The sequence below is a fragment of the Aplosporella prunicola genome (genome assembly GCF_010093885.1).
Source record: "Aplosporella prunicola CBS 121167 unplaced genomic scaffold K452scaffold_14, whole genome shotgun sequence".
In the NCBI taxonomy this organism is placed as follows: Eukaryota; Fungi; Ascomycota; class Dothideomycetes; order Botryosphaeriales; family Aplosporellaceae; genus Aplosporella; species Aplosporella prunicola.
The window spans coordinates 107562-131988 of record NW_022983542.1 but is presented as its reverse complement, the minus strand read 5'-3'; the positions used below and the strand labels follow the sequence as shown (position 1 = coordinate 131988).

The following is a 24427-nucleotide window of genomic DNA, read 5'->3' as shown; positions in this document are numbered from 1 at the left end:
ACTAAGATTAGCATTCATTGGTCCTAAATAGTGTTAAGTTTAGCCGCATAAACCGACTACACTGTGGGGATTGCGATACTATACCAAGCCAGAGTGGATCTATACAGAAATAGAGTTGGTCTGTGGGGTGCAGTTGAAGGATTCAACCACCATGCGAGGGGCGATTGGGGCTAAAAGTTTCCTGAGATCAACACCGTGCCCCAAGGCCGTGCAAAAGATTGCTCTAGCTTCGTACAATACTTAAAGAGCCTTCATGGCCCTCCAAGAACCTCACCAAACAACCAGCTCTACTTCCACTTCCACCTCCACACTCATTCTCAACTGTCGCTCTCTTCGGCATCCTCCTTCAAACACAATCCAAAATGTACTTCGACATCAAGTCTATCTTCCTCCTCGGCCTTGTCGCCGCCGCCACCGCCTCTCCTGTGGCCTACCCCGGCGACGAGGATGGCTCAGTCTCCCTGCACGCCCGGATGGCCAAGCCGCAAAAGGTCAAATGCCCCGACGGAACGGTGTTCGAGGTTGAAGAAGTCACGGCGGGCAACGGGCACTTTAGAGAAGCCGCCAAGAAAGCTTTCGAGCCTTCGTACAAACTGAAGTACCCCGACTATTTCGGAAACAAGTCGGGCGGCAAGCAAGTGATCCCAACGGCGTCCCAGAACGACTTGTACGAGTGGCCTATTTTCAAGGACAAGTCTAACTGGACCAATGGTAAGTTTGATACAAAAACTTAATCAGGCGGGTTCAGTTGACTAATAAATGTTATAGGAAAGCAACCTGGCAAGTACCGCACGGTGCACTCCGAAAAGCCCGTCTATGAGAAGGACAAGAACGGCCACCCCACCAACAAGATTGTGTCCAGGAACTGGACCTTCGTTGGTATCATGCAGCACGTTGGAGGTCCATCCAATGCTTATGAGGTGTGCAATGCGGCTTAAAGGCATCTTCGAATTTTGCATTTCTACCTTCCTGCTATCCTCCTATAATCCTCATTGTATCCCCTTCTTTCATTTCTACATGTAGATTAGATACACCATCTAGCTAGTTTCAATCAGCCCACACTCGTTTTTCACAAAAGCTTACAGCACCTACTCTTCTATGCTCGAAAAGGGAGATATTATTATCCATATCCCTTCAGTGAAACCGTTCTCCATATAATCGAAAGCAAACTAAGTTACTCCGAATTTGAACATTATCCCACCTACTTACAGGTAGTCTGGGTATGCATACATTCTCTCCCAAAAACTCCCTATAGATTATTCCGTAGATGGACATAGAGGCTATGTTCATATTCAGCGATATCGCTCACAAGGGGAAGTGGTACTTTCACCCCTATCACTATAACTTACTCCGTAGATGTATATAGAGACTACGCTCGTATTCGGCAGTATTGCCCTCAAAACGCTCCCTAAATCACACTCCACAACCAGCCCCAGAAGCCTCTCGCGCTCTCACAGCCAAACAACACAACCCCCAAAAACACCCACCCCCAACAACTCGCCGTCGCACTCGTCTGATACCAAAGTGGGGCAGCACAAACACGTTCTGATCGACCGATCCGCATCCCCGTACCCCTACACTTCCATATTAGGATTGGGATCAGATGAGCGGACCTGCCAATAACTGCCTGAATAGTCTCGCAGTCAACAGCTGAAGTGTTAGCTAACTAGAAAAAAGCTCGCCACGTAAAGGCGAGGCCGAGTATGACCCAAAACTCTGCAGATCACAAATACTCAACCGCATCGCCAGCACCAGCTCCAACCAAAACCGCATGTGAGAGAGAGAGAGAGAGAGAGAGAGAGAGAGAGAGAGAGAGTGTGTGTGTGTCGTTTCGTACCTAGCATCTAGCAAGTTCGCTTTATGTCTCTCCTCCTCTTCTCTTCTTACGCTCGTCTCTCACCCCACCACCACCCAACAACCCCAGCCCAGCCCAGCCCCAGCCCAGCCCCGCTGACCACCACCCCACCCCACCACCATGACGCTCTAGAGTCTAGACCCTTCACCCCTGCTCCCTGTCCCCCAACCCCCTATCCCTGTCTCTTATCCCCGCTATACTGTACCCCCCGCACATGCGCGATAAGACGTCAGACGCCAGACGCCAGAAACCCACTGACTGCTTACCACACCAGCACACCACACCACACCACGCCACAAACCGGTTAGTTAGTTAGTTAGTTAGGTATGCAAAACCCGACATGACACACTCAAGCAACGTACTATGCACACCCGCGCCCTTGAATAAATGCTTTCCACAACCACCACACCAACCACCATACCAGACAAGCAAACAAAACAGACACACACCTTAAGGTAGCAGCAAAGCAGTACTCTAAAACATCGTAGTTATAAAACGCGTGTATCCCACGCATCGATGATAGATATATCTGTATGTCGATATGTAAATGTGTAAATACGTATATAAGTGTATATAAACATATAAATATGTAGATATGTATATATATGTATAAAAGCATCACGCCCTCAACGATACCCCACGCGCGTGCTTATCTGGCGCCCATGCTGGCATTACCATCACCACCACCACCACCACCACCACCACCCGCATAACCGCTTCCGCCATCCACGGCCCACCTACTTATCCAGCTAGGCTAGGCTAGGCTAGGCCGCACCCGCCGCCGATGCCAGAGCGGTCGCTAATCGAGCTTTGCCGACCGCGCCTACTCCATCTGAGCACACACGCGCGCCTCGCCGCAGCACCCGAGTGCACGCACAGAAGCAGCCGCAACGACCAAAAGCAGGGACATTGGCGGACGAGTGTGCAATGGACAACCACTTGCCGATTGCGTGGGTAGACAACCAACCAGCCAGACAAACAAACGAACAGAAAGAAACAAAGAAGCAAAAAGCATAAAAAACATAAGATTATAGAGGACACAGGAAGTTATTATTAACCACGCTACCACAAACCTCAAGTAAAAGTTAAAACCTGATTTTGAATCCGAGCCTGAAGTATTAGAAGACTCCCAACGCCAGCGCTGCAGTGCGCGCACTGCCTGCACGTGAAGTAAAGGGAAATAAGGGCATCAATTCCTGATCGTGACCACGGGACCGAGGAGGAAGGGCTATCGACAAGCGGGAGAGAGAGATGGAGAGATAGAGACATAGATAGATAGATAGAGCCGCGAGCTGCTGCCACGCCGAGACGAGACGTTGCCAGACATGTGCGTCACACGCGTGCGATGGCGCGTCAGCCAGCTGCTTCCGTGCTGAATGGAGAAAGCTGGGGAGCGCTGCGCAATACCATACCGCTGGCACCCCAAGTCCGAGTTTCGTCAACGAAATGGCTGTGGCTGTGATTGCAGTGCAGAAAGGACCCGAGAGCGTGAAGAAGAAGCCTTGTGCGCCTGTTGTGTGCGTCACTAAGGGCATCGCTAGTGCCTCGGTATATCGTGTGTTTGACGGCGGAGGCATTATGCCGCAGCGCGTCGAGAGTGCTGTACAGATGGTGCCGGGCGGAGGAAGGATGGGGTAGGCAGGAAGGGAGGCCGTGCTACCCTCAACTGAAAAACGCATTTTCATGCAGTCTACCCCTTCGCCAGGGCGATAATTGGCCGCTAACATGGTGGAAGTGACGATGCTCGTGGCCTCCGGTGGGGCTTTCATACCTCGCCCAGCGCGCGCTTGAGAATCTCGTTGCCGTCCACCAGGGTCTCCAGGAACTTCGCGCCCTCCATGAGAACGCTGCTCTTGCTGAAGCCGCCCGTTTTCAGCCCCGGAACCAATTCGTTGAGCTCTTCGAAGCCCTGCTTGATCAGGTTGCGCCGCTTCTGCTCGCTCAAAATGTGGTTATTCCGCTTTTGCTCTTCGGAGAGATTCTCGCGCGTCGGCTTTTGCGTGCTCGACGCCTTGCGCTTTGCCGACGGTACGCTGATGGATACGTCCTTGGGCTTCTTGCTCTGGGCTACGCTAAAAGAAGCGGCGCGAGGCGCTGCGGCGGCAGCGGAAGCGGCGGAACCGAGCTTGTGGGATTGGAAGCCGTTTTCGCCAGCAAGGGTGCGACGTCGCTTGGGAGCCCTTTCTCTGGGGCTTGCCGAGTCGTCTGATGATGAGTCTTCTTCGTCAGAGGCAACAGGTGTCGGCTCAATGGGTATCACTCCAAAGGGCACCTGAGGACGAGGGCTTGACGATCGCTTCGGCCGCGGGACTTCTTGGAAATGGTTGTAATTGGACGGCAATCGTTTCTGAAGAATGGGGCTGGGAGGTTGCGTGTTCGTGCGCGTGCTCGGCATGCTATTTGATGGCTGCAGTCCCTCCATGTCCTTGTACAACCGTTGAAGCACGGCCTCTTCGGTCTCATGGTGGTGCTGAGTTGCAAAGCCATTGCCACGGAAATTGCTGTCGGAGCCGAAGCGTGGCAGTCCTGCGGGGCGCTGGAAAGATGAAGCTACTTGGGTAGCGTAGACGCTATGACGGGCGGAAAGCGGGGGACGCGGGGGGTTGAACAGCGGCACGCCCACGGCCAGACTTCCATCGTTGGCCGATGCTGTCAGGCTGTGCTGGTCTGGTGCCGATGCCGGAGGGCTCGGCAGGCCTATGAAGTTGCCCCCACTCAGATACGCCTTGTCCATGTACATTTGTTCCTGGGGTTGTGCGCTCGAGAGGAGAGCCGTCGCAGCGCCGATCACCTCATCGGAAGCGCCACCATGGAGATCGTTGTTCCTCGCTGCGCTGTAGCTCGGCCCAGGACGGGGCTCGATGGCTGGAAACAGGTTCTGGTTGTGCGCAGGCTCCGGGATGGCGGCGGAGGTGCCGTGCAGGGTAGTCGGGGCATCGTCGAAGAAGGAGAAGTCGAAGTTGTTGGAGGGATCGTGGGCGGGGTCGGGGAAGGGGATGGCGCTGTCGAAGTTGTTGAACGGGCCGCGGTCGAAGAAGGACTGGAGCTCGTTGAACTGGTAGTCGCTCAGCAGCGGCGGGCCAGCAGCCGTGACGTTTTCGGAGGCGGCGGCGTTGTCGATGTGGCCGGAGAAGGTATCTGCTTCAGCATCAGCACGGCGTCGAACGAAGGCAGCGGGCGACGCACAGCCGAAGGGACTATCGTCTTTGGCTGAATCTTGATGCGAGCTCATCCCGGGCGGGCGCGCGAGAGCCAACATGGAGACGGACCAGCGGGCTCAGTGCGGCGGCATCACGGGGGCGGACACGGGCGGAGAAGCGATGGATTTGAGCGGAGGAGAGGTGGGAGAGAGGAATCGCGGGCGGGCATGTCTTTGGCACAATCACCAGGTGTAGTCGGTTGGTCTGGTGCGGGAAGGCGGGAAGGCCGTGGCTCGATCACATGCAAAAACCCACCATCCCTGCCCTCATCCATGACATGATCAAATCACACCCCGCCGCCAGGAACCAGTCCTTGATGCTGAAAGCCTCTCCGCCCTGCCCGTTTCGGCCTCGAGGCCTGCCGTGTCCCGTGCCCCCTCCCCAACCATCCCCGTATATTCTTCACCCCCTCTTCCCTCGAGAGCGCCTGCCGGCATTACATGAACGAATTCCGTGCTCTCTGACACGGACAGCTGCCTAGAACCGCTTCCCCGCCTCCGTCACCCTTGAAGCCAAGAGTAGCTGACGAATATAAGTCGGTGCGTAGAACAACGCCAGTGCCTGTCGTGACTGCCGACGAGAAAGAAAAAGACGACCATGACCACCCCTTCAGCCTCCCGTCGGGAGGAGAGTACAATAGAACTTGGTCACCGGATCCCCGTCACGAGCCAGCCTCCTCGTCTCCAAGCCCATGGCGCCCGCCCTAGGTAGCTACTCCGTATCTTCACCGTCGTGCACGCCTGGATTCCCTCCGTCTCCCGTGCCATGCAAGAGGGCACACACACACCCGCACCAAGGCCATGGCCGCAGCTGTGAGAACAAGAATGCCGTCCGGCATCTTACAAACGGGTGGTTCTTCGCCGTGCATCTGTATGTTCGTATACCTCAAACGGTGGCGCAGTCGCAATATCCATCTCATAAGCAAAGCGGTCCAGATCGCATCTCACAGAGCGTGCCCTTTCACTGCCTCCTTGGGAATAGGTTGTCAAATGATGCGGATGTTCAGAACCTGATTCCGTTGTCTACGGAACAATCAGCCCCCTTTCCTTCGCCGTGTTCAGTGGCCTGCTTTCATGGCACACTGCCTAGATCGCATTGCTTTCTTCAATAGTTTTGCCCAGATCACTACAACCAAAAGGCCTCTCCCATTGAAGCGGCCATTTGGGATCACTATTCCCTGGCCAAGACACCAGCTTGATCGCCTAGGCTCCGCCTTCACGACTGCCATATCAGCCGGCCATCTTGCGTATCTTGGTATAGTTAGAACGCCCGCCTGAGGGGCGCGGAGCTGGGCCTGTTTGCTGCGCTCAGTTGGTCCCGAGCTCGAGAGCAGATCACCTCGCGTTCTCAGCGCTGAGCTCCGCTATAAGGCCTCCTACGTCCCTCTTCTTGGCATCCTCCTCCAGTCTGCGTTGGATGTACTTTGTCATGGCTTGCACCTTGTTCAAGGCAACATTGGTGCACTGAAGCAAGCTCAGAGGGTTGACAGGCGTGCCTCCGTACTTGGCAATCTGACAAACCTCGCCGTACCTGTTCATCGTGATAATGATCTCGCCTTCACGCACCTGCTCTTCCGCCAACGTCGCATCGACCAGCATTACCTCTCCAGTGTTATAGTAGGAGAATGTCACACAAAGAGGGTGATGCAGCATAGATAGCGGCACCGGCTCTCTTTCCCTCGTACTGAAAACGGTGACCTTTTCTCCCTCCACTGCAACATCCGAGCGTCGGAAGTGCTGCAAAGCTGCCACGACGGCAATGCAGGAAGCGTCAATCAGACCGCCATCGTGATCGACAATGTGGACGTCGGCTCGAACAGAGAAGCATTTTGCTCCCGCGATGATACATAGCGATTCGGTGTCGAGGGCGCCGCTGCGACGGATAGCCTTTTCGAGGATGCGGGACAGAATCACTTCAGCGTCTGTCTGTCTGGTAAGCTCAGTTAGGGCCATTGAAGTCGGTTATAGGGTCATTCTCAGAACAAAATTAAACATACCGGCCAACTTCAAACTGGGGCGAGGCCATGGGGGAGAACTCGGTGCTGATATTGAAGATGCCGTCAAACTTCCGGTCAGCGAATGGAGCTGTCACCTCCGCAGAGATGCGCGCAATCACTCTGAGGACGAATTAGCGCACGCCGCTCTCCAAGCGTATCAAACACATACCTCGTCTTGCCCAAGCGGACATCTGCGACACCATACTCGTCGCCGAATGTCAGGTCCAAGTCGCGGAACGCGTCGAAGGCGCGACCGTCCAAGCGCACATTCTCCCCGAGCGCTTGGAGTAAGAATTCGCGCTCATTGAGCGACAGCTCCGCTTCACGAGGCATGTCTGGTTCTGGCTGGCTGGGTATACTGCGTCCAAAAAGTTCGCGACGAGCTTCACGATGACGGCGCCTGGGCGGCAGGACGGCCTTGGCGGTCGGCGAAACTGCTTCGCCGATCTATGGTGGGCACGGCCCTCATGCGGCGTTAAGCTCGGGTAAGGCCGCGGCGCCTTCCCGCGCGCGGCCAGTCGCGTCGCCGGCATTCTTTCAACACCAAGACGCGTTCGCCATGGTCGACTGCCCAATCTGCTCCAAGCCAGTCCCCGAACGCGACATCAATGAGCACATTGACTCCAACTGCGAGAAGTTTGTCATTGACCCGAATGCCGCCACGCAGAAGCCGCCCAGCAGCTCCGTCGCCACCTTTTTCCAAACACCTGCTGCCAAGCGCGCAGCAAGCTCCTCTACCCAGCATGTAGCTTCCACTCCCTCCTCGCCAATTCCTTCGCGAACTGCGCAATCAAAGAATGCTCCATTGTCCTTGTCAAATGGAACCAAACGCCCGCTTGAGACAGATCTGGCACCCGCGCCTGCCGAAGGATCATCTGCCGAGGGACCATCCCCGCCGTCGCCCAAAAGAGCCAAACCGAGCGCTTTCCAGAAAGTCGCACCACTCGCTGAGCGAATGAGGCCAAGGACATTAGACGAGGTCTGCGGGCAAGAGCTCGTCGGAGAAAACGGAGTGATAAGAGGATTGATCGAGCAGGACAGAGTGCCGTCAATGATCCTCTGGGGAGGACCGGGTACTGGCAAGACGACAATTGCGAGGCTGATTGCCCATACGGCTGGGTGCCGGTTCGTGGAGATCAACAGCACCAGTAGCGGGGTGGCTGAGTGTAAGAAACTGTTCGCAGAGGCAAGAAACGAGTTGGGCCTGACGGGGAGGAAAACTATCATCTTCTGCGATGAGATCCACCGATTCAGTAAAAGTCAGCAGGACGTATTCTTGGGTCCGGTTGAAGCTGGCCAAGTTACGTTGATTGGCGCGACGACCGAGAACCCCAGTTTCAAAATCGTCAACGCCCTTTTGTCAAGATGTCGGACGTTTACTCTGGAGAAATTGACCGAGGATACTGTCGTCACTATCCTACAACGGGCACTTGATCGCGAAGGAAGTCACAATGCCGAGTTGGTCGATGATGAAATGCTTACATATCTCTCGGCGTTTGCGGACGGTGATGCGCGAACGGCTTTGAATCTACTAGAGCTGGCCATGGATTTGTCGAACCGGCCCAACATGACAAAGGAAGACTTGAAGAAGTCGCTGACACAGACACTGGTTTATGATCGGGCCGGAGACCAGCATTACGACACCATTTCTGCCTTCCACAAATCTATTCGCGGCGGCGACCCGGACGCGGCCCTGTACTACCTAGCGAGGATGCTCCAGTCAGGCGAAGATCCACTGTACATCGCTAGACGACTCATCGTGGTTGCCTCAGAAGACATTGGCCTAGCAGACAACAGCATGTTGTCGCTCGCGACAGCAGCATACACTGCTGCGGAGAAGATTGGGATGCCAGAATGTCGCATCAACCTCGCTCACGCCACCGTCGCCTTTGCCCTCTCGCCGAAAAGCACCAGGGTTTACCGTGGTCTTGGCAATGCTATGGCGGCGTTGATGGAGCCTGGGGTGGCTGGGCTGCCTGTGCCTCTGCATCTACGGAACGCGCCCACGAAGCTGATGAAGGAAATCGGCTATGGCAAGGAGTACAAGTACAATCCCGACTACGTCGACGGTCAGGTTGTCCAAGACTATCTGCCCGAGAAGCTGTTGGGAAGATCGTTTCTCGAAGACCGCGATCTGGGCACTAAGGTCGACCCGGACTTGCCCGAAGGATTTCATGAGTACGACCTGGGATGATCAGAGGCTTGACTGTGCAGTTACGAACATTGGTACAGTCCGGACTGGTTACAACGTTTGCATTGGTCAACAAACCCTGGCCATTAAAAACGCATTCATCGGTATATCCGGCTAAAGCTTGCGTAGACTTCCGCGTACCTTTGCCAGTACAAGAAAAAAAAATGTTGCGAGTAGTCAACGCTAATTTTAACAGTCAGAAGCTGCTGACGGGCCAAAAACGTTGTAACCAGTCCGGATTGTACAGCTAAAGCACTTGCTTCAATAACATGCTACAAAGACTCTTTCATTTGCTATCCATTATCGCCAAGTAGTTGGAGGACAAAATGCCGGCTTAGCCAAAACGCGACCCGACATTGTCCCATGCGGCAGATTAGAATACACGCAGGAGTCCCAAACAGCAGTCCAAAAAGCCCTTTGGCTGTGCTGGTTTAACAAAACAAACTGGAAACGACATCGTTGAACTGGATGGACTTCAGGTTGACATAGCCCGGATAGGCCAGTCTCCTATACTCGCCTTTACAGTCCTTATCCCTGCAGAGTCAAGCACCGTCAGCCGCCTAAGTCCCTAGATCGAAACCATAGAAACAGGAAGAAAGGAAAAAGGGGAATACTCACTTGAAGAGCCAGCACGTGGTGCCTCTCTCAATGGGCCCAATGCTGGAGATGCGGTTGTCGTACAGCGGGCTCAGATTGTAGCAGACAGCAGGATCGGTATGGTAGCGCCAGCACATGCCCTTCCACTCGCTATGCTGGCACATATAGAGCACCTTGCCGCCCTTCCCAACGTCCTTGCCATTATTATTGGCGCGCTTGCTGATCTGGCGACGCTCAGGGGGCTGCTCAGCCGAAGGGTCGAACCTGAACGGCGGGTCAGGCAGGCGCTGCTCATCCAGCTGGCCATTGCTGCGACGACGGCGCACCGGCGCCTCAACCTCGGCGTCGTACGCGCCAGGCGGCGGGCCCCAGACGGTGTCGGCGTCGGCGTCGTCGTCAATGTACTCGGCGCGGCGCCGCAGCGGCTTCGGCGGCTGCACCCGGTACACCTCGTCGACGTCCTCGACCTCGAAGACCTCGGGCGCGACGGGCGGGTGCAGCGCAAACGAGTCGGCGGGGGGGGCGGCCGCGCCGCGCCGCCGCAGCCCCGGCGCCAGCACTTGTGCCTTCGGCGGACGCACCGTGTACACCTCGTCGATGTCCTCGACCTCGAAGACCTCGGGCGCGACAGGGGGGCGCAGCGCGAACGAGTCGGCGGGGGGGCCGGGCTCGCCGTTGCGCCGGAGCAGGTGCGGCGGGTAGGCGTAGTCGTCGTCGTTGTCTTCGTTGTCGGCAACGGGATCGTAGAAGCTGGCAGGGGCGTCGACGACGGCGGCGGGCGCCGGCGGCGGCGCGTTGCGTGATGGGGGGGCTGCCGCTTGTGCCTGCGCCGGCGACGGCGTCCGGTGCGGCGTGTCCAGTGTCGGGTAGTTGGGCTGCTGCTGCTGCTGCTGGTGCTGCTGGTGCTGCTGTTGCTGGTGCTGGGCCATGGCCAGAGAGGCGCTGAGGGCCGCGGTCGCGAGGGCGAGAGCGGCGGCGCGCATTTTGTGCGTGCTGTGGGTATCTAGCTTCGTGCGCGTGCGTGCTGCTTGTAGAGGCGTATGTGTATACGTGCAGCAGGCTGCTCAAGAGCGAGGTCAATGAATACACCCGAGGGCGCGCCCCATTTCATATACATATAGCAGCGCCGGCCGTTTTCAAACGCCTCCAGCGCTTTCTTTGTCTCCGAAGCCCATTGTTCGTCCGTCTCCGTCGGGGGTGGGTGGTGTGTGTGCGGGCTCAATGCGTCAATAGGCAGCAATAGCGATTGCGCGCCTGCTTGCTGTGGATGGATGGATGGGCTGGGATAGCTGGCTGGCTGGCTGGCTGGCTGGCGTATAAAGCCGTCAATAAACCCCACGTACACATACAAATACACACATACATACGCTCAGTCAGTGTCAATAACGCGAGGAGAGGGAGCGGTGCGTGTCAATAACGAACAAACGAATGGGCTTTGTTTGTTGGCCGGCTGGTATGCCATTATTGCGGCTACCTATACACATCCCGCTGTTCAAGCCTCCTCGTCCTCTTCTTCCTCGTCCTTCTCCTCTTCGGCGGCGTCCTCACGACCTGCTGACAGTGCCGCTGTGTAGTGCGTGCGCGATCTTGTTGCAAGGCTTCGGTCGTCTCGTGCTGCCTTGCTGGTCAGCCAGCCAGCCAGTCACTCACTCAGGCATGGTGGGTTCTGCGCTGAGTTGAGTGAGCGAGAGCGAGAACGAGAAGGGGGTTGATTCGCGGTCGCCGCTTGCGGGCGCGCTGCGCTTTGTCCTGTCGTCTGCTGGCTTGGCGGCATGGCATGCGGTGCGGTGCGGTGCGGCTTTGTCTTTGTCTTTGTGTGTATGGTGGGCTTGGCTTGGCTTGGCTTGGGCTTGGCTTGGCTTGGGCGTAGGCTTGGGCTTGCAGCGGACAATGAAAGCGGGGGGCGTTTCTTGCGGGGTTTGTGTGTGGTGTGTGGATTGTGGTGTGGATTGTGGTGTGGATTGTGGATTGGATTGTGGGGGGCTGGTATGTGTGTATGTGTGCTTGGTCTTTGTTTGCGGTTGGGGAACTAAACTCCCTAGGCACTACCTACCATCATATCACATCACATCCGCATCCCGGGCACGCGGCCAAGGCAGCAGACACAGTAAGGTACCTACGGGTCTAAACACACGCGTGTCGTGTCATGCCATGCCATGCCATGCCGTATCATACTGAACAGATTATACGCTATATCTAGCTATGTCGTAGTTGCCTATTAGTTACTACCTCCTCCACCACCACGCTCCATCCCTCTCCCCACGCCCAAAGCCAAACCCAAAACCCCCACTATGTCCGCACGCTTCACCCCTCCTTCACCCACGCCCCCCACCCTCTATGCATCCCCAAACCCCGTCCCCAAAGCCCCTCCACATAATCATAACCATAATCACGCCGCTCGAGTCGAGTCGTAAGCTCTCATATCTCATATCTCATGTCTCATAACCCATAACCCAAACCCCATAGTTCATACCCCAAACCCATACCATACCGTCATCATCATTATCGTTATCTTTACCATCGTCGAGTCGCTGTAATGATGATGATGCCGCCTCGCCCCGCGCCACCGTACCCGAAACCGAAAGAATGGGGAAAGAACATAAAAAGAGCCAGGTAAAAAGAGCCAAATAAAAAGAGCATCAGATCGTGACTAGAATAGAAAATAAAAGAAAGAAAGAGAGGAAGTGAGGGAAAAGGAAGGCAGGAAGAAGAGGTAGGTAGGTAGGTAAGTGGGTAGGTAGAGAGAACGCAATACAAGACGAGGGGCCAGCTAACCGCCTCCGTCTTTGGCGCTTAAACTCCTAGGGCCGATTATTCAAGAAGAAGAAGAAGAAGAAGAAGTAGGGCAGTCCACTCGTCCCACCCACACCTACTCCCACTCCCGCCACTCCCTCGCCACAGCCGCCATCTCAGCCCGCAGGCGCTCCTTCTCCAACCTCAACCCCGCACCCATCCCCACGTCCTCAACAGCACCCCCACCAGCAACCTCACTCCCCCACCCGTCCCCCCTACTCAAGCCCCATCCCCTCCTCTCCTCTGCTCTAGCCTCCACCTCGTCCATCCGCCCCTTCAACGCCCTCATCCTTCCCTGCAGCCGCACCTCCGCCTTCCTCCTCGCCCGCACCACCCCCGCAAACCCCAGCACATCGTCGTCGCGCACAGCGCGCGCCCACGCCCGCCGCATGCGCGCACTATACAACTGGCAGCTGCGGCCGAGGGAACGGTCGAACTCGTACGTCGCAGCACCAGCACCACCACCAGCGTAGCGGTCGAACTCGTACGGCTTCGTCTCGTCGACCGCCAGGCCCAGCGAGCGCGACACAGCGCCCGCGAGGCGCGACCCCGCCGCCCGCGCCGGGCGCACCACCTCGTCGTAGCAGGCCTCGCAGACGGTGAGGGCCGGGATGGCCGCGCACGTGTGCCACGGCGCGTTGCGCAGCTGCGTGTCCTGCTGGCACTCCTGCTTCCAGGCCAGCGCGTCGGCTAGGCGCGCAAAGGGCGTCGGGTCGGCGGGCGCGCGCGCCGCGACCGCCGCCGCGTGCGTGCTGGCGAGCGTGGCGAGATACGTGGCGGCGCGGCGCGAGGACGGGCGCAGCGCGCACTGGTGCGGCGTCGTGGTTGGCGAGAGGCGCGTGAAGAAGCCGCGCAGCGTGGGGAAGAGCGTCTCGAGCGTGCGCACGTCGGCTTGGCAGATGTGCAGGTTGGAGATGGGCGCGTCGTCGTATGGCCGTGGCAGGCCGTACCATACGCGGTGAGTTTCGCGCGTGTCTGGGCATTCGGGCTCCGTGTGCGTTATGCTGGCGAGGGCGCGGATGAGCGAGAGGTCCGGCCGCTGCTGCTCCAGCGTGAGCTCCCAAGCGAGCCGGAACCAATACGAGCTGAAATCGCACTTTTTCCGCAGCTCGCTGCGACGTGTCCGGAAGAACTGTGACCGGAAGGGGTGCCGGCCAATGATCCCATCGAGGCAGTCCGGGCAGACGTCCAGTATGCTGCCTTCGAGTGTGTACCAGTCGTCATATTTGGAAGAGTATATTGACCTGGGGCAAAGTGGCAGATGGCTCGTTGAAGGGAGTTCGCGGTCGACGTCCAACCGTGACCTGCTGTCGCGGGACGAGAAGGGGCCGACGACAGGGTCCGTCTGCGCGCTGGTCTCGGACATGGTTCGCTGCAAGTAACCACGCGGAGACGACACTTCATCACGCATGTCGCTAGGAATTATTGCTTGGGACGTCGCCGTAGACGATCCATAATTAAATCCCGCAGATGAAGTTACGGGGCTGTCATGATTGTACTGGTATTGCTCCTCGGCAGGCATCAACTGTTGGACGTCATCGTCTGGGTACGGAAGCACAGTAGCGGGCCTTGGAGGCGGTCTTGCCGGCGATGGAGAGTGAACATCTATCCTTGGTCTACCAAGATGAGAATCTTCTTCCCTAAAAGAGTCATATCGACTGTGCCTCGAAGAAGGCCTCGACCGTTCCCGAGGGTCATCGAGGGGAAAACTCGAGGTGCGTTCGGGAAGGCTGGCTTCGGCCCACAAAGGCGAGCGTGGAGGGCGTAACTCAAACGAAGACGCCAACGGTGAATCGGCACGGGAAGCCACTCGTGATGGTGGTTTCGAGCGCGGTTCCCCAAATACTTTGGGGGTTATGCTGTCTCTGGAGCCTGGTCGTGGGGAATGGGGCGGCGAGGGCGGCAGTGTTTGTTCTCTGACCAGGGGCGAGTGTGGCCTGGTAGAAGGCCTTGAGCCACCAAGCTGGCTGGATACACTTCCGTACAGCGTCTCAAAGGTCCCTTGTCGAGAAAGCGTCGGCCGCCCCCAAGGCAAGTCATGAGCAAAGAACTGAGATGAACTGGACGGTGTCGCAGCCGCGGATGAGTTGGAGCTCTTCGGTGTGGACCGCGCGGTAACAGGGGGCGGAGTAGAAGGAGCCGGTGATGCTGTCCGCCGTGAATACACCTGGTCCTGTACTTCGTCTCTCTCGGATCTGTGGTCGTCTTTCTTCAAGTCCGCAGAGGTGAAGGAATAGCCGGACTGCCGCGACGGTGGAGCATCCTGGTCACTGTCAAGCGCTAAGTCATGCAGTGACATCCGCAGGTCCTCCTTTTTCAGATCCGCAGGCGAAAAAGAGTAGCGTGAAGGCCTCCGCCTCGTCCGCACACTGACCAAATCTTCGCCATCGATATCGGAATCGTCAAATGTGCCACTGTCATAGGCCGAGTCTGGGGAGAGCAACGAGACGGGCCTTGGTTTTCGGCGTGTCTTCTGATCCTCCGACCTCACGCCATAACCAGTTTCGGCAGCATCTACGGAGAGGTAGGAGTCGGACGAGTCCTGGTGTTTGCGAGGGGTATAAGCATAGGGCGAGGGGGCGCGGCGGGTCAAGAGCGGATTGTCGTCAAGGGCCGACGTCTGCAAGGGCGGCACGAGCACGAAACGGCGGTCCGGGTTGTTGTCGACCTCGACCATGATCGGCTCCTGATCGACGGCGCCCCGCATCTGCACGGCATCATCGCCGTCGCTGCCATGGCCGGACAACGCCACCGACGCGACTTCGCGCGCAAGTGAGGCCACTTCGTCCTCGACGCTGGGTGAGGGTGGCCATTGCGGCTCGGTGCGACGGTCGGCGCGGTGCGAGGCGCTGCGCGACGGCCGCGGCCGGGGCTCGCGCGCGTAGGGCGAACCGCTGTCGTACCCGTCGCCGTAGCCGTAGTAAGCATCGGGCGGGTTGGAGTAGTCGTGGTATTTTACATGGCCGTAGTCGCGCGACCGCGACGTGTTGGGGGCGTAGCGGCGGGCGCTGTCGTAGTCGTAGAAGGTCATGCCCGCGGGAAAGATTGAGACGAGGGGACGGGGGCTCGAGTCGAGGAGAGAAAGCGTGGTTGATATGGTGCCCGAGTGGGGGACGCCTGCCGAGACTCTGCAAGCACGCCCGTCTGCGCGCTGACGAAACTCAGGCGGTGGGAAGATCGAGAGTTGGCTTCAGGCAATCATAACTATTCTGGCCCCATCTCGAGGTCGTCACCTCGATACCGCGCATGACGGCAGACTACGCCACCGCCTACCGCGGTCCACATACGGCACAGTCAGGTTTGCTTTTTTCTTTTTTTCTTTTACTAGGCTTCACTGATGAGCCGCACCCGCACTCGCCATGATCCATCTCGAGGCGTTTTCCGCCCTGATCGGTGGCGCCATGGCGACCTGCATCTCAACCGTGTAATGTGTAATGTTGCGCTGGTTCCTCCAAGGTCGAGTTCGTGCCCGCGTCATGCAGAAGCTCACGGGCTGCGCGTGCCGGCTGCGTCTCGGATAAGCCGGGCGCTGCACAGATGACCTTTCTTGCTGTGGCCAAGCCTCTGTCCTGGCCACTGTCTCGGTCGCGGCCTTCGCCGCCGCCTGTCAGGGCAGCTTCTCAGTCGGGAACAGAACGGTGCCGTTTTGAGAGGTGTACAGGTGGCGAGGTAGTCAAGAGGGAAAAAGCACTGCATGGTAATAATGTTCCGCTGCCCCTGGGCTTCCCGCTTTCCCCGTCGCCGATCCGCTTCGCTTCGCCGTAGGGTACGTGGAGAGTTTCCGCCCACGAGTCCTCTCTATATATAATGTAGGTCGAACCATTACGGCATTACGGCCACGTTACTCGCATCTATCCTGGTTCTCGACGAATAGCCATCATCATATGCATGTGGGTAGACGTGTGCCTTGAACGTGCGCTACCTATGCAACAAAATGCCGTGGTACAGTACTACCAGGGATGAGGCTGGTCTGGTCAGCGCGCCCGCATCTGAAAACCGTTCCTGTCGCTCTCACCTGATTCTCCCATGTCCAAAACGTGCCGCTATGCTGGATGCCTTTGCTCTGTATCACGTCTATCATCCCGGCCACAGACACCTCTGGGCTTATAACACCCTGGACTGCCCAGGGGACGTCAATGTTGGCCATGTCACTGCGCCGATCAGCTACTGCACGCTTGGTTGACGCTTAACTTACGTCTGCACCTCGCCTGGATGCATGGCAAGGATAATCGTGTCGTCGTCCTTTCTCTTTAGCTCCGCAGCCATGTGCTTGCATAGTTAGCAGCGAACAGAGTTTTCGGCGAATGGGAGTGATACTCGAAGCATTTGGTTTAATGCCGCTTTCGAGGCAGCATATGCAGCAAACCTGTTCGTGTCAGCGGATGCTCGTTCCACGGAGCACGCATTTTACCCGTCTTCCATCTCACGAAAGTTGAGCGCCGAACCAGAATCGCTGGACATGAACACAATGGTCCCAATGGGTATGTTGGTTTGCAGCAGCTTCTGCGCTGTTATGATAGGCCCGATGGTGTTGGTGTGGAGATGAAAGGCAAACTCGTCGAACGACCTGCAGTGATTTGTTAGACATGAAATTCCCAACTGTCTCGGCAGCAAAATCCAGGCCGGTTTCGTCCTGATTCACCTAGCCTGGTGAGGTGCAGTCTCTATTGCCAAAAACTGATTGAGATGAGAAGTGGTAGACGACAAAAAAAAGAAACGACGGGACACACAGTTCGGTAGCTCTCTGATGGACCGTCAGTCAACAAGCTAACAGGGTGCAGACTCCAGCTCACATTCGGATATCTCAGGACACCAGCATTGATCACGACATAGTCTATCTTGAAGTTCGGGATCGCGGCGAGCTGGGCAACGAAGTTCTGCAACACCATCAACCGAGCGTCGCGCAGAAAGTTGGAGACAGCAGGCGTACGACGATGCTAGCCTCGGATAAAATGTCACAGATGAACATCTGGCAGCGGCCGGAGTCGTTGCCCGCCTGGCCCCAAAGGGCCGAGGCGTGCTCCGCATACGACTGTCGGACTGTGGCGATAATCTTCTCGCCACGCGCGAGGAGCTGGCGGACGAACTCGAGCCCTATGCCCCGGCTGGCGCCTACAATGACCCAAGTGGTCATGTCCTGGTCGGAAAAAAGAGCATCGGGGATGCGGTTCATGTTTTTGGGTAGAGACAGGACAGGACTTTCGGTGACACGGTCCGGTGGCAGGCAGCCGGCATGCTAGGTAGTCCCGGTGCGCTCGTCGTCGAGGTCAGATTGTCGCGATCGGGAAATGCAAGCACGAGATATAGGCAGAATGACGGATTGATTTGAAGGAGCTGGGAAGAGCGGGTCTCGATTTCAACCGCGGAGCCAACAGGGAAGCTGCAGCTGCAACTAACAGTAAGCATCGTATCGCTCAACCAAAAAAGTCACGGGAGGAGGCGACGGGATTTCCCATGAAACACTTTCGTCGACGAGGCCTCGATGGATGACATAGTTAAAAGGTCGGCACCGCGTGCATGGATCCTGAACCGACGACATGGCGGGCGGGCAGCGCACATGACTTTTGAGGCGGTGTCGATGTAAGGACAAGTAGCTTCAGCCACAGGATGCCGAGCGATGCCGAAAGGAAGAAAGGGAATCGGTCGCGTAATCAACTTGGCCGCATGGGGATCCACCCGATACACTAAAACGAGCTTTGGTCACTGCTACGCCACAGCAGAGAGCCGCTCGCCCGGTTTCTACCGGGCTCCATGACTTTTGGGCCGTTTGTGATTGGCCCGCGGCTACCTCCCCACGTGACCGGGTCTCGATCAGCTCCGTCACCAGGACGACTTTTTCTCTCCTGCATTTCCCCAAAGTCGCCCTCTCCTCTCCCTCATCCTCCCACAACCTCAATCCTCCCATCACCACTTACGACCCCCTTTCCTCCTCCCTCCACCAACCGTCAAAATGGGTTTCGCCGAAGGTACGACCTCCGAATTCCGTTCTTTCCTCTCTTCCTCCGTTTGCGGACTCCAGCGCCATGAAGCGGCTCTCTTCCGGAACGGTGCACTCGACGGCACGTCACGAGTCTCTGCCCCAGACACTCCGGCCCATCCGTCGCCGTCGAGGCAGCAGCGCGCCCGCGAATTGAGCCCTTCATCGCCGTTGCGACCCTGTCCCCCTGTGTCCGCGGAAGAGCTGAGACGCGCCGGAGTCCCGGGAGCAGCAAGCTGACATTGCTCGTGCAGGTGATGCTAAGAAGGGTGCCAACCTCTTCAAGGTGAGTTATAGTTCCGGCAATGAGGACGACGACGTGTCGCGGGCAAGGCGCTGGTGCCGCCAGGCCCGCCGCCCGCCGCCGCACATCGCTCGCCGCTCGCAAAAACAAAGAAGGCCGCCCGCTGACAAGAACCTTTCCACCAGACCCGCTGCGCTCAGTGCCACACCCTGAAGGCCGACGAGGGCAACAAGGTCGGCCCTAAGCTTCACGGCCTGTTCGGCCGCAAGTCCGGCCAGGTCGAGGGCTACTCCTACACCGACGCCAACAAGCAGAAGGGTGTTAACTGGGACGAGAACTCTCTGGTAAGCCACCTGTCCGCAAGAATCGACGGCGGCGCAATTCGCCGCGCCTCCAACCCCCACCTTGCGTAAGTGCGTGAATGCTAACGCCGCTGCCCCCAGTTCGACTACCTCGAGAACCCCAAGAAGTACATCCCCGGCACCAAGATGGCCTTCGGTGGTCTCAAGAAGCCCAAGGACCGCAACGACCTGATCACCTTCCTCCGTGATGAGACGAAATAGACGACTGCATCATCGCACCCCTGATACCATAACGCCTAGAAAAAGAAGCACCATGTCCCATCATCCCTCCTCATACACCACTTGTTCTCCTCTCCATCTCCATGTATTATCATCAGGCATAGACACGCATCACCACACCACCGCTGGATAGCGGCGGCGCAGCACGCTGCGTTGTTTGTATAATACGCATCAGTTTTTTTCTTCTCTCTCCGTCTCCCGTGCTTGTCAGAATGTAGACCGTTGTAGACAACAACATCAAAGTGCCTCTCTGAGCTCAATACCCAGTCCATGAAGACCAATTGCTAGCTCCGCATCAATGTCTCCTCTGCGCATGTGTTTGGTTTGCGTGTTTGCGAGTTTGCGTGTTCGTGCACCCCTGCTACAGCACCCCTTCCGATCTTCGGGCGTCCAGTCCAGCCGCAACGCGACGCACGCCCCTCCGCCGATCCTGCCACTGGTGAAGTCACTCGCGCCGCACTCTGCACTCGGCGCAGCATGCGGCTCCCGCGCCCACGGCCCGCCAGACAACGAACCTGTTCGTCGGCTGCCGACGGATGGGTAAGGTAGGAACGTTAACGTTACGGCATGGGTGAGTGGCCACGTCAAAAGCGCCTGTCTGCATCACGTCCGACGTAGGTATGTATGCAGTTTCTAGCTCTAACTTTAGCTCTAGCTCTCGCAAAACTTGCGTCAGGCTTTGTCAAGAGAGAAAACGCTCTCGACGGAGTGACGCTGGCACGGCTGGCCCACGCACGCAGCTCAGGCCAGCGGGAGCCGCTTCCGCCCGCTTGCGCGAGTCGCGCTCGTTGACCAACCACCGGTGCCAGCTGAGTAGCGACGCCGACGCGGCTTTTCCGAACCGACTCTTCTCCGCGACGGGGAACGGCGGGCGGCGGGCGGCGCGCTCGGCATGGGTGGAGGCGGCGTCGCGGCGTGGGTGATGGATGATGGGCGAAAGGCTTGTTTGTTTGTTTGTTTGTTTGTTTGTTTGTTTCTCTGCCAGGACGTGAGTGTTGGTGGGTGTTAGTGGGTGTGGTGGTCTGAGATGAGGTGAGGACTTCTTCCCCGCGGCGGGTGCACGGCTGTGCTGTGCTGTGTGGGTGAGGGCGTTGGGGTTGGGGTTGGGGTTTGGGGTTTGGGGTTTAAACGGGTTTGGGGTTTGTGGGGAGAGAGGGAGGGGGAGAGGTGGGTGGTGTGGTGTGGTGTGATATGATATGATGGGTTGGATAGGTGCGAGTACGGAGTACGGATGAAGAACGAAGAAATAGGTAGGTAGACGAGGGTGGTTTAGTGGGTTGGTTGGGTGGTCTGTTCTAGGTATGTACGCAGCTCTTCTCTCTCTTCTCGTTTTCTTCTTCGCCGTGACCTACCTACGTACCTACGCACCTCCTACTACAAGGTAGGTCAAGTGGTAGCAGAATCCTGAGTTTATAACTATAGCTGTTTCCGGAAGGAAGGATGGTCGGGTTACGGGTTAATTGTTAGTTAGTCTATATATCGATTACCTAACGCTTCCTTTCCCTCGCTCTTGTTGCTCTTGTTTAGCTAGCTGCTCTGGCCTCATAACTTTGGTCCGTAAACGCCATCTTCTTACGCTCGTGTTGTTGTGCTTGGGCTTTTACTGCTTGCGTGTAGACGTGATATTCTGTAAGCTCGATTGACGCCTGATATGCTACTTATAGAGGTATGGTACTGTTATCGGATCTGGAGAGGGTGTAGTTACTTAGTTATTATGGAAATGCGCCGTGTTTGCTTCTTGTGGTTGATGTTACGGCTGGAGCCAGTGCCGCGCTGCTTAGAACCAGATAGAGCGGTTATATGATGCGATACTCGCTGAAAAGCGCTTGAGAGACAGGTAGCTCGTCGGAGATGTAAACTTGGCCGCGAGTCGAGAGCTTTTAGATAGGTATGTTCGGCAGCCGCCTTTCCTGCTACAGGCTAGCGTGACGGGCGCGCGCCTGACGAGGATCTGGGCCGTGCAGCAGGGCGCGGCATCGCCTTCTACCTCACTTGCACTTGCACTCCATCTACACTCGCATCCACACCGTCCAAAATCCACAACCGCAAGCGACTCGTCAGCGAACAAAATAATCCCCGCTCGAGCCAATAGACCGCGAGCTCAGACGAGCACCTCCGCATCAAAACCCTATCTACCCTCCTCCATCGGGAGTCGCCAAAGCCATCACCTCACACACCTACCATGGCGCCCGCAATGATCAACGTCCTCCTGACGTCCTTCCCAGGCCTGGGGCTGCCATCGACGCTCTCGCTCCCCCTGCCCAGCACAGCGAGCATAGCGGACTTCGCAGACGCGCTCGCGCAGCGCATGCCCGCCGTCAACAACCGGCTGCTAATCACAACCTCATCGAACAAGCTCCTCTCGCCGCAGTCCTCCGCGCCACTAGCGACGCTCCTCTCATCCGCGAGCGACAGCTTCCTGCCGCTGCGCCTGTCCGCGCCCCTCTGCGGCGGCAAGGGCGGCTTCGGCTCCCAGCTGCGCGCCGCCGGCGGGCGCATGCGCAAGAAGCGCGGCGCCGGCGAGGACAACGGCTCCTCGCGCAACCTGGACGGCCGTCGGCTGCGCACTATCAACGAGGCGAAGGCCCTGGCGGAGTATCTGGCTGTCAGGCCCGAGATGGACCAGAAGGAGAAGGAGGAGCGCCGTAAGCGGTGGCAGGAGATTGTGGATGCAGCGGAGCGCCGGGAGGAGGAGATCAAGAAGGGTGGTGGGAAGGGCCGCTTGAATGGCGAGTGGGTCGAAGCGAAGGACGAGGCTACCGAGCGCACCAGGGAGGCTGTCTTGGCGGCTATGAAGGCGGGCGATATCTCGGATGCTTTGGGCAAGAAAGAGAGTGATACTTCGGCTTCTCCTTCCGAGGGCTCCGACAGTGAAGAAGATGCAGCAAAGCCGACTCCAGGCGCCTCGAAGCCTTCGAGCGCTTCGAAGCCTGCTCCAGCTCCGAGGACTTTCTTTGGTTGGGATGAGGATGAGGATATGAGCGATGAGGAAGATGAGGAAGACGAGGGTGACGAGGGTGAGCCTGCCTCGGCTACGATCACGAACTAGAACAAAACCGAGGACTAAGAATTCTCTTACTGGTTCATGGGCGCTATAATGGGAGGCGTTCTGGGGATTTTGTTTTACTAGGCGTTGCGTCTGCGTGCAGATTGACATCTTTGCTGGTTGTACAGCTGCTGCCTGGCTGGAGTGAGCTGCTGGACAAATTGCTAGCTGCTGGGGGAGAACGAAGACCGCGGATCAGGCTGCTGGGCGAGTTTCTGGGGCGATGGAAGCGGGTTAGTTAGGCTATTCAGTCTACCCAGTCAGCGGCTGGCTGCAAGCTGCCGAGCGATTGCGTGTGCGTGCGGGGTTAAGAAGGTGCGGAAGTATAAAAGAGCTGCGAAGAAGCAGGGTGACAGCGAGCAATGAAGAACCGCAGTAGAATGCATAAAAGGCCAGCCGACTGCCCCACGCCCTTCTTACCGTTTGAGTACGATTATGCAACCACTGAAAAGTTACGGCATGGTGGGTATTGCGAACAAGTAGGCACTGTCCTAGAAGCGCCTTGGTAGTGAAGCGGGAACGGATTAGCACGGTAGCAGCAGAGCGAGCAAGAGAAGCAAGTCCTTTGATATTTTGGCCGTCACTGCTCTAGCAGCACGCTGGCCGAGGCGCCAGGGACCGTTTGTGGAGAACCGAGTCCAAAGAAAACAAAAGAACAAAATATCCCCCTTCATAACTGCCAACGTGGCCATTGCTGCCGAGTAGGAAAGAAGAAACCCCAACCACGCTCGCGCCCCAAGATCCAAGGAGAAGGCATTCGTCAGCCAGATAGCCAGGCGTGTCGTTCAGTGCGGAGGCACATGGGGGCCCGACTGCTTGCACGCTCAGTCCCTGGGGGTGAAGGCGTAGTGCTCGGTGAAGGTGCCGGGGCAAGGCACGACCTTCTTCTCATCAAGCTGTACACCAAGGTCGCCGATAGAGCCGAAGTCCATTTCCTGGCGAAGACCACCATGGCCGCTATCGTCCTTCACAGCATGAGAGCCGCCGTCCCCGCCCTTCTCGCGCAGACAGCGCAGCTGGCGCTCCGCCAGCTGGCGCGACAGGTCTGCGCAGATGAGGTCCATGTCGCGCTCGAAGGCAGCCTGCTCCTCCTCGTCGCGCTGCACCCCGGCCTCCGCTTCCTTCGCTGTTAGTCAGCTGCTTCTCGCGGCGTAGGTAGGTAGGTGCGTTGCTGGCGTGGCTGGAGCGCGAGACTCACATGGCTGGCGCAGTGCAGTGCCATGAGAAGACTGAAGGGCAGCAGGATCACGATGATCAGCGCGCAGATGACCAGGATGAGTGTGTCGGGGTCGCTGCAGGCTTCCATGGTTGGCTGAGCTTGGGGTGATGCTGGGTGGGTTGCCGAATGAACTTGTTGCCTGTCGGTGCAGAGCCAAGATTGTGTTAGGTGTGTGTGTCGGTGGTTGGGGAGGGGTTGGGCGAAAGAGGCGTCGTGGCTGCCAAGTCGACGACTGCCAAAGTATCGTGACTTCCCAATTTGGGAAGGTATCGTGAGTGGCCGATCTGCGTCTCAAGACTGGGCAGCACCCAACTTTTGCCCATATGCTCTTATCCAGCTACTACTAGGTAGCTCACCATTTACGTATGCAACCCTCATTCTCAAATACATAGCGTCCGCAGCCTTCTCAATACTTTTCCCAGCATGCTCTTCACTCTCCTGCTACTGTTGCTGCTGCTGCTGCGCCGTCTTGAATTTTGCCCACCCTTCAACTACATGTGAAGTGAAATTCACTATACCATCAAGTGCTCCCTGAGTGGATATAATAGGCTACAATGCAGCAATTGACAATTGCTAGGTAGCTATATAAGGAAAAGTTAAATAAGAGTATAGGGGCCTTTTGGAAAGATATAAGTATATAGACATACAGTAGAATAAGACCGTTCGAAAAGGCGGGAATGCGCGGATATACGAAAGTAAAAGAGCAACCTACGAGGTTATTTTTTTTT

At 57.1% G+C, this 24427-nt stretch overlaps 11 protein-coding genes across 11 annotated transcripts; 4 read left to right on the top strand and 7 right to left on the bottom strand.

Annotated features, from left to right (window-relative positions):
* Positions 1 to 201: 201 nt before the first annotated feature.
* Positions 202 to 1098, top strand: K452DRAFT_318879 (uncharacterized protein). Its single transcript, XM_033544194.1, has 2 exons — positions 202 to 711; positions 769 to 1098. Exons 1-2 carry the CDS (start codon positions 363 to 365, stop codon positions 936 to 938), a joined length of 519 nt encoding a protein of 172 aa, XP_033396928.1. The 5' UTR covers positions 202 to 362; the 3' UTR covers positions 939 to 1098.
* A 2522-nt stretch (positions 1099 to 3620) lies between these two features.
* K452DRAFT_298615 (uncharacterized protein) lies at positions 3621 to 5114 on the bottom strand (the record flags this gene model as incomplete). The annotated part of the gene is made up of 2 exons (XM_033542135.1): positions 3621 to 4993; positions 5042 to 5114. 2 exons carry the CDS (start codon positions 5112 to 5114, stop codon positions 3621 to 3623), a joined length of 1446 nt encoding a protein of 481 aa, XP_033396927.1.
* A 935-nt stretch (positions 5115 to 6049) lies between these two features.
* Positions 6050 to 7405, bottom strand: K452DRAFT_250971 (uncharacterized protein). Its single transcript, XM_033538194.1, has 3 exons — positions 7221 to 7405; positions 7052 to 7171; positions 6050 to 6984 (listed from the first exon to the last, which is right to left on the bottom strand). Exons 1-3 carry the CDS (start codon positions 7382 to 7384, stop codon positions 6390 to 6392), a joined length of 879 nt encoding a protein of 292 aa, XP_033396926.1. The 5' UTR covers positions 7385 to 7405; the 3' UTR covers positions 6050 to 6389.
* A 205-nt stretch (positions 7406 to 7610) lies between these two features.
* On the top strand, positions 7611 to 9245 carry K452DRAFT_271890 (uncharacterized protein; the record flags this gene model as incomplete). Its single annotated transcript, XM_033539061.1, has 1 exon — positions 7611 to 9245. One exon carries the CDS (start codon positions 7611 to 7613, stop codon positions 9243 to 9245), a length of 1635 nt encoding a protein of 544 aa, XP_033396925.1.
* Positions 9246 to 9856: 611 nt separating this feature from the next.
* Positions 9857 to 10822, bottom strand: K452DRAFT_309001 (uncharacterized protein; the record flags this gene model as incomplete). Its single annotated transcript, XM_033543210.1, has 1 exon — positions 9857 to 10822. One exon carries the CDS (start codon positions 10820 to 10822, stop codon positions 9857 to 9859), a length of 966 nt encoding a protein of 321 aa, XP_033396924.1.
* A 509-nt stretch (positions 10823 to 11331) lies between these two features.
* On the bottom strand, positions 11332 to 11997 carry K452DRAFT_309000 (uncharacterized protein; the record flags this gene model as incomplete). The annotated part of the gene is made up of 3 exons (XM_033543209.1): positions 11332 to 11461; positions 11490 to 11822; positions 11960 to 11997. The coding sequence occupies 3 exons, from the start codon at positions 11995 to 11997 to the stop codon at positions 11332 to 11334; spliced, it is 501 nt and encodes a 166-aa protein (XP_033396923.1).
* Positions 11998 to 12708: 711 nt separating this feature from the next.
* Positions 12709 to 13998, bottom strand: K452DRAFT_228784 (uncharacterized protein; the record flags this gene model as incomplete). The annotated part of the gene is made up of 2 exons (XM_033536992.1): positions 12709 to 13068; positions 13138 to 13998. 2 exons carry the CDS (start codon positions 13996 to 13998, stop codon positions 12709 to 12711), a joined length of 1221 nt encoding a protein of 406 aa, XP_033396922.1.
* A 2197-nt stretch (positions 13999 to 16195) lies between these two features.
* K452DRAFT_287918 (uncharacterized protein) lies at positions 16196 to 18047 on the bottom strand. Its single transcript, XM_033540559.1, has 8 exons — positions 17563 to 18047; positions 17426 to 17509; positions 17363 to 17376; positions 17044 to 17199; positions 16950 to 16998; positions 16828 to 16901; positions 16648 to 16783; positions 16196 to 16597 (listed from the first exon to the last, which is right to left on the bottom strand). The coding sequence occupies exons 1-8, from the start codon at positions 17803 to 17805 to the stop codon at positions 16583 to 16585; spliced, it is 771 nt and encodes a 256-aa protein (XP_033396921.1). The 5' UTR covers positions 17806 to 18047; the 3' UTR covers positions 16196 to 16582.
* Positions 18048 to 18510: 463 nt separating this feature from the next.
* K452DRAFT_287916 (uncharacterized protein) lies at positions 18511 to 19723 on the top strand. Its single transcript, XM_033540558.1, has 4 exons — positions 18511 to 18598; positions 18864 to 18895; positions 19039 to 19197; positions 19297 to 19723. Exons 1-4 carry the CDS (start codon positions 18583 to 18585, stop codon positions 19414 to 19416), a joined length of 327 nt encoding a protein of 108 aa, XP_033396920.1. The 5' UTR covers positions 18511 to 18582; the 3' UTR covers positions 19417 to 19723.
* Positions 19724 to 21298: 1575 nt separating this feature from the next.
* K452DRAFT_36411 (uncharacterized protein) lies at positions 21299 to 22882 on the top strand. Its single transcript, XM_033546572.1, has one exon. The coding sequence runs from the start codon at positions 21617 to 21619 to the stop codon at positions 22481 to 22483; it is 867 nt and encodes a 288-aa protein (XP_033396919.1). The 5' UTR covers positions 21299 to 21616; the 3' UTR covers positions 22484 to 22882.
* A 408-nt stretch (positions 22883 to 23290) lies between these two features.
* K452DRAFT_318870 (uncharacterized protein) lies at positions 23291 to 23786 on the bottom strand (the record flags this gene model as incomplete). Its single annotated transcript, XM_033544193.1, has 2 exons — positions 23291 to 23601; positions 23679 to 23786. The coding sequence occupies 2 exons, from the start codon at positions 23784 to 23786 to the stop codon at positions 23305 to 23307; spliced, it is 405 nt and encodes a 134-aa protein (XP_033396918.1). The 3' UTR covers positions 23291 to 23304.
* Between the last annotated feature and the right edge of the window lie 641 nt (positions 23787 to 24427).

Excerpts from the sequence above, each read along its gene's own strand:
- K452DRAFT_36411 (XM_033546572.1), top strand. The coding sequence starts at position 21,617 with ATGGCGCCCGCAATGATCAACGTCCTCCTGACGTCCTTCCCAGGCCTG.
- K452DRAFT_318879 (XM_033544194.1), top strand. The coding sequence starts at position 363 with ATGTACTTCGACATCAAGTCTATCTTCCTCCTCGGCCTTGTCGCCGCC. Across the intron at positions 712-768 it reads CAAGTCTAACTGGACCAATG|GAAAGCAACCTGGCAAGTAC; the intron begins GTAAGTTTGATA and ends TAAATGTTATAG.
- K452DRAFT_287916 (XM_033540558.1), top strand. Across the intron at positions 18,896-19,038 it reads AGGGTGCCAACCTCTTCAAG|ACCCGCTGCGCTCAGTGCCA; the intron begins GTGAGTTATAGT and ends CCTTTCCACCAG. Across the intron at positions 19,198-19,296 it reads ACTGGGACGAGAACTCTCTG|TTCGACTACCTCGAGAACCC; the intron begins GTAAGCCACCTG and ends CGCTGCCCCCAG.
- K452DRAFT_250971 (XM_033538194.1), bottom strand. The coding sequence starts at position 7,384 with ATGCCTCGTGAAGCGGAGCTGTCGCTCAATGAGCGCGAATTCTTACTC. Across the intron at positions 7,172-7,220 it reads GTCCGCTTGGGCAAGACGAG|AGTGATTGCGCGCATCTCTG; the intron begins GTATGTGTTTGA and ends ATTCGTCCTCAG. Across the intron at positions 6,985-7,051 it reads CCCCAGTTTGAAGTTGGCCG|ACAGACAGACGCTGAAGTGA; the intron begins GTATGTTTAATT and ends TGAGCTTACCAG.
- K452DRAFT_287918 (XM_033540559.1), bottom strand. The coding sequence starts at position 17,805 with ATGAACCGCATCCCCGATGCTCTTTTTTCCGACCAGGACATGACCACT. Across the intron at positions 17,510-17,562 it reads TATCCGAGGCTAGCATCGTC|AACTTCGTTGCCCAGCTCGC; the intron begins GTACGCCTGCTG and ends ATGGTGTTGCAG. Across the intron at positions 16,902-16,949 it reads CATTAAACCAAATGCTTCGA|CACATGGCTGCGGAGCTAAA; the intron begins GTATCACTCCCA and ends TAACTATGCAAG.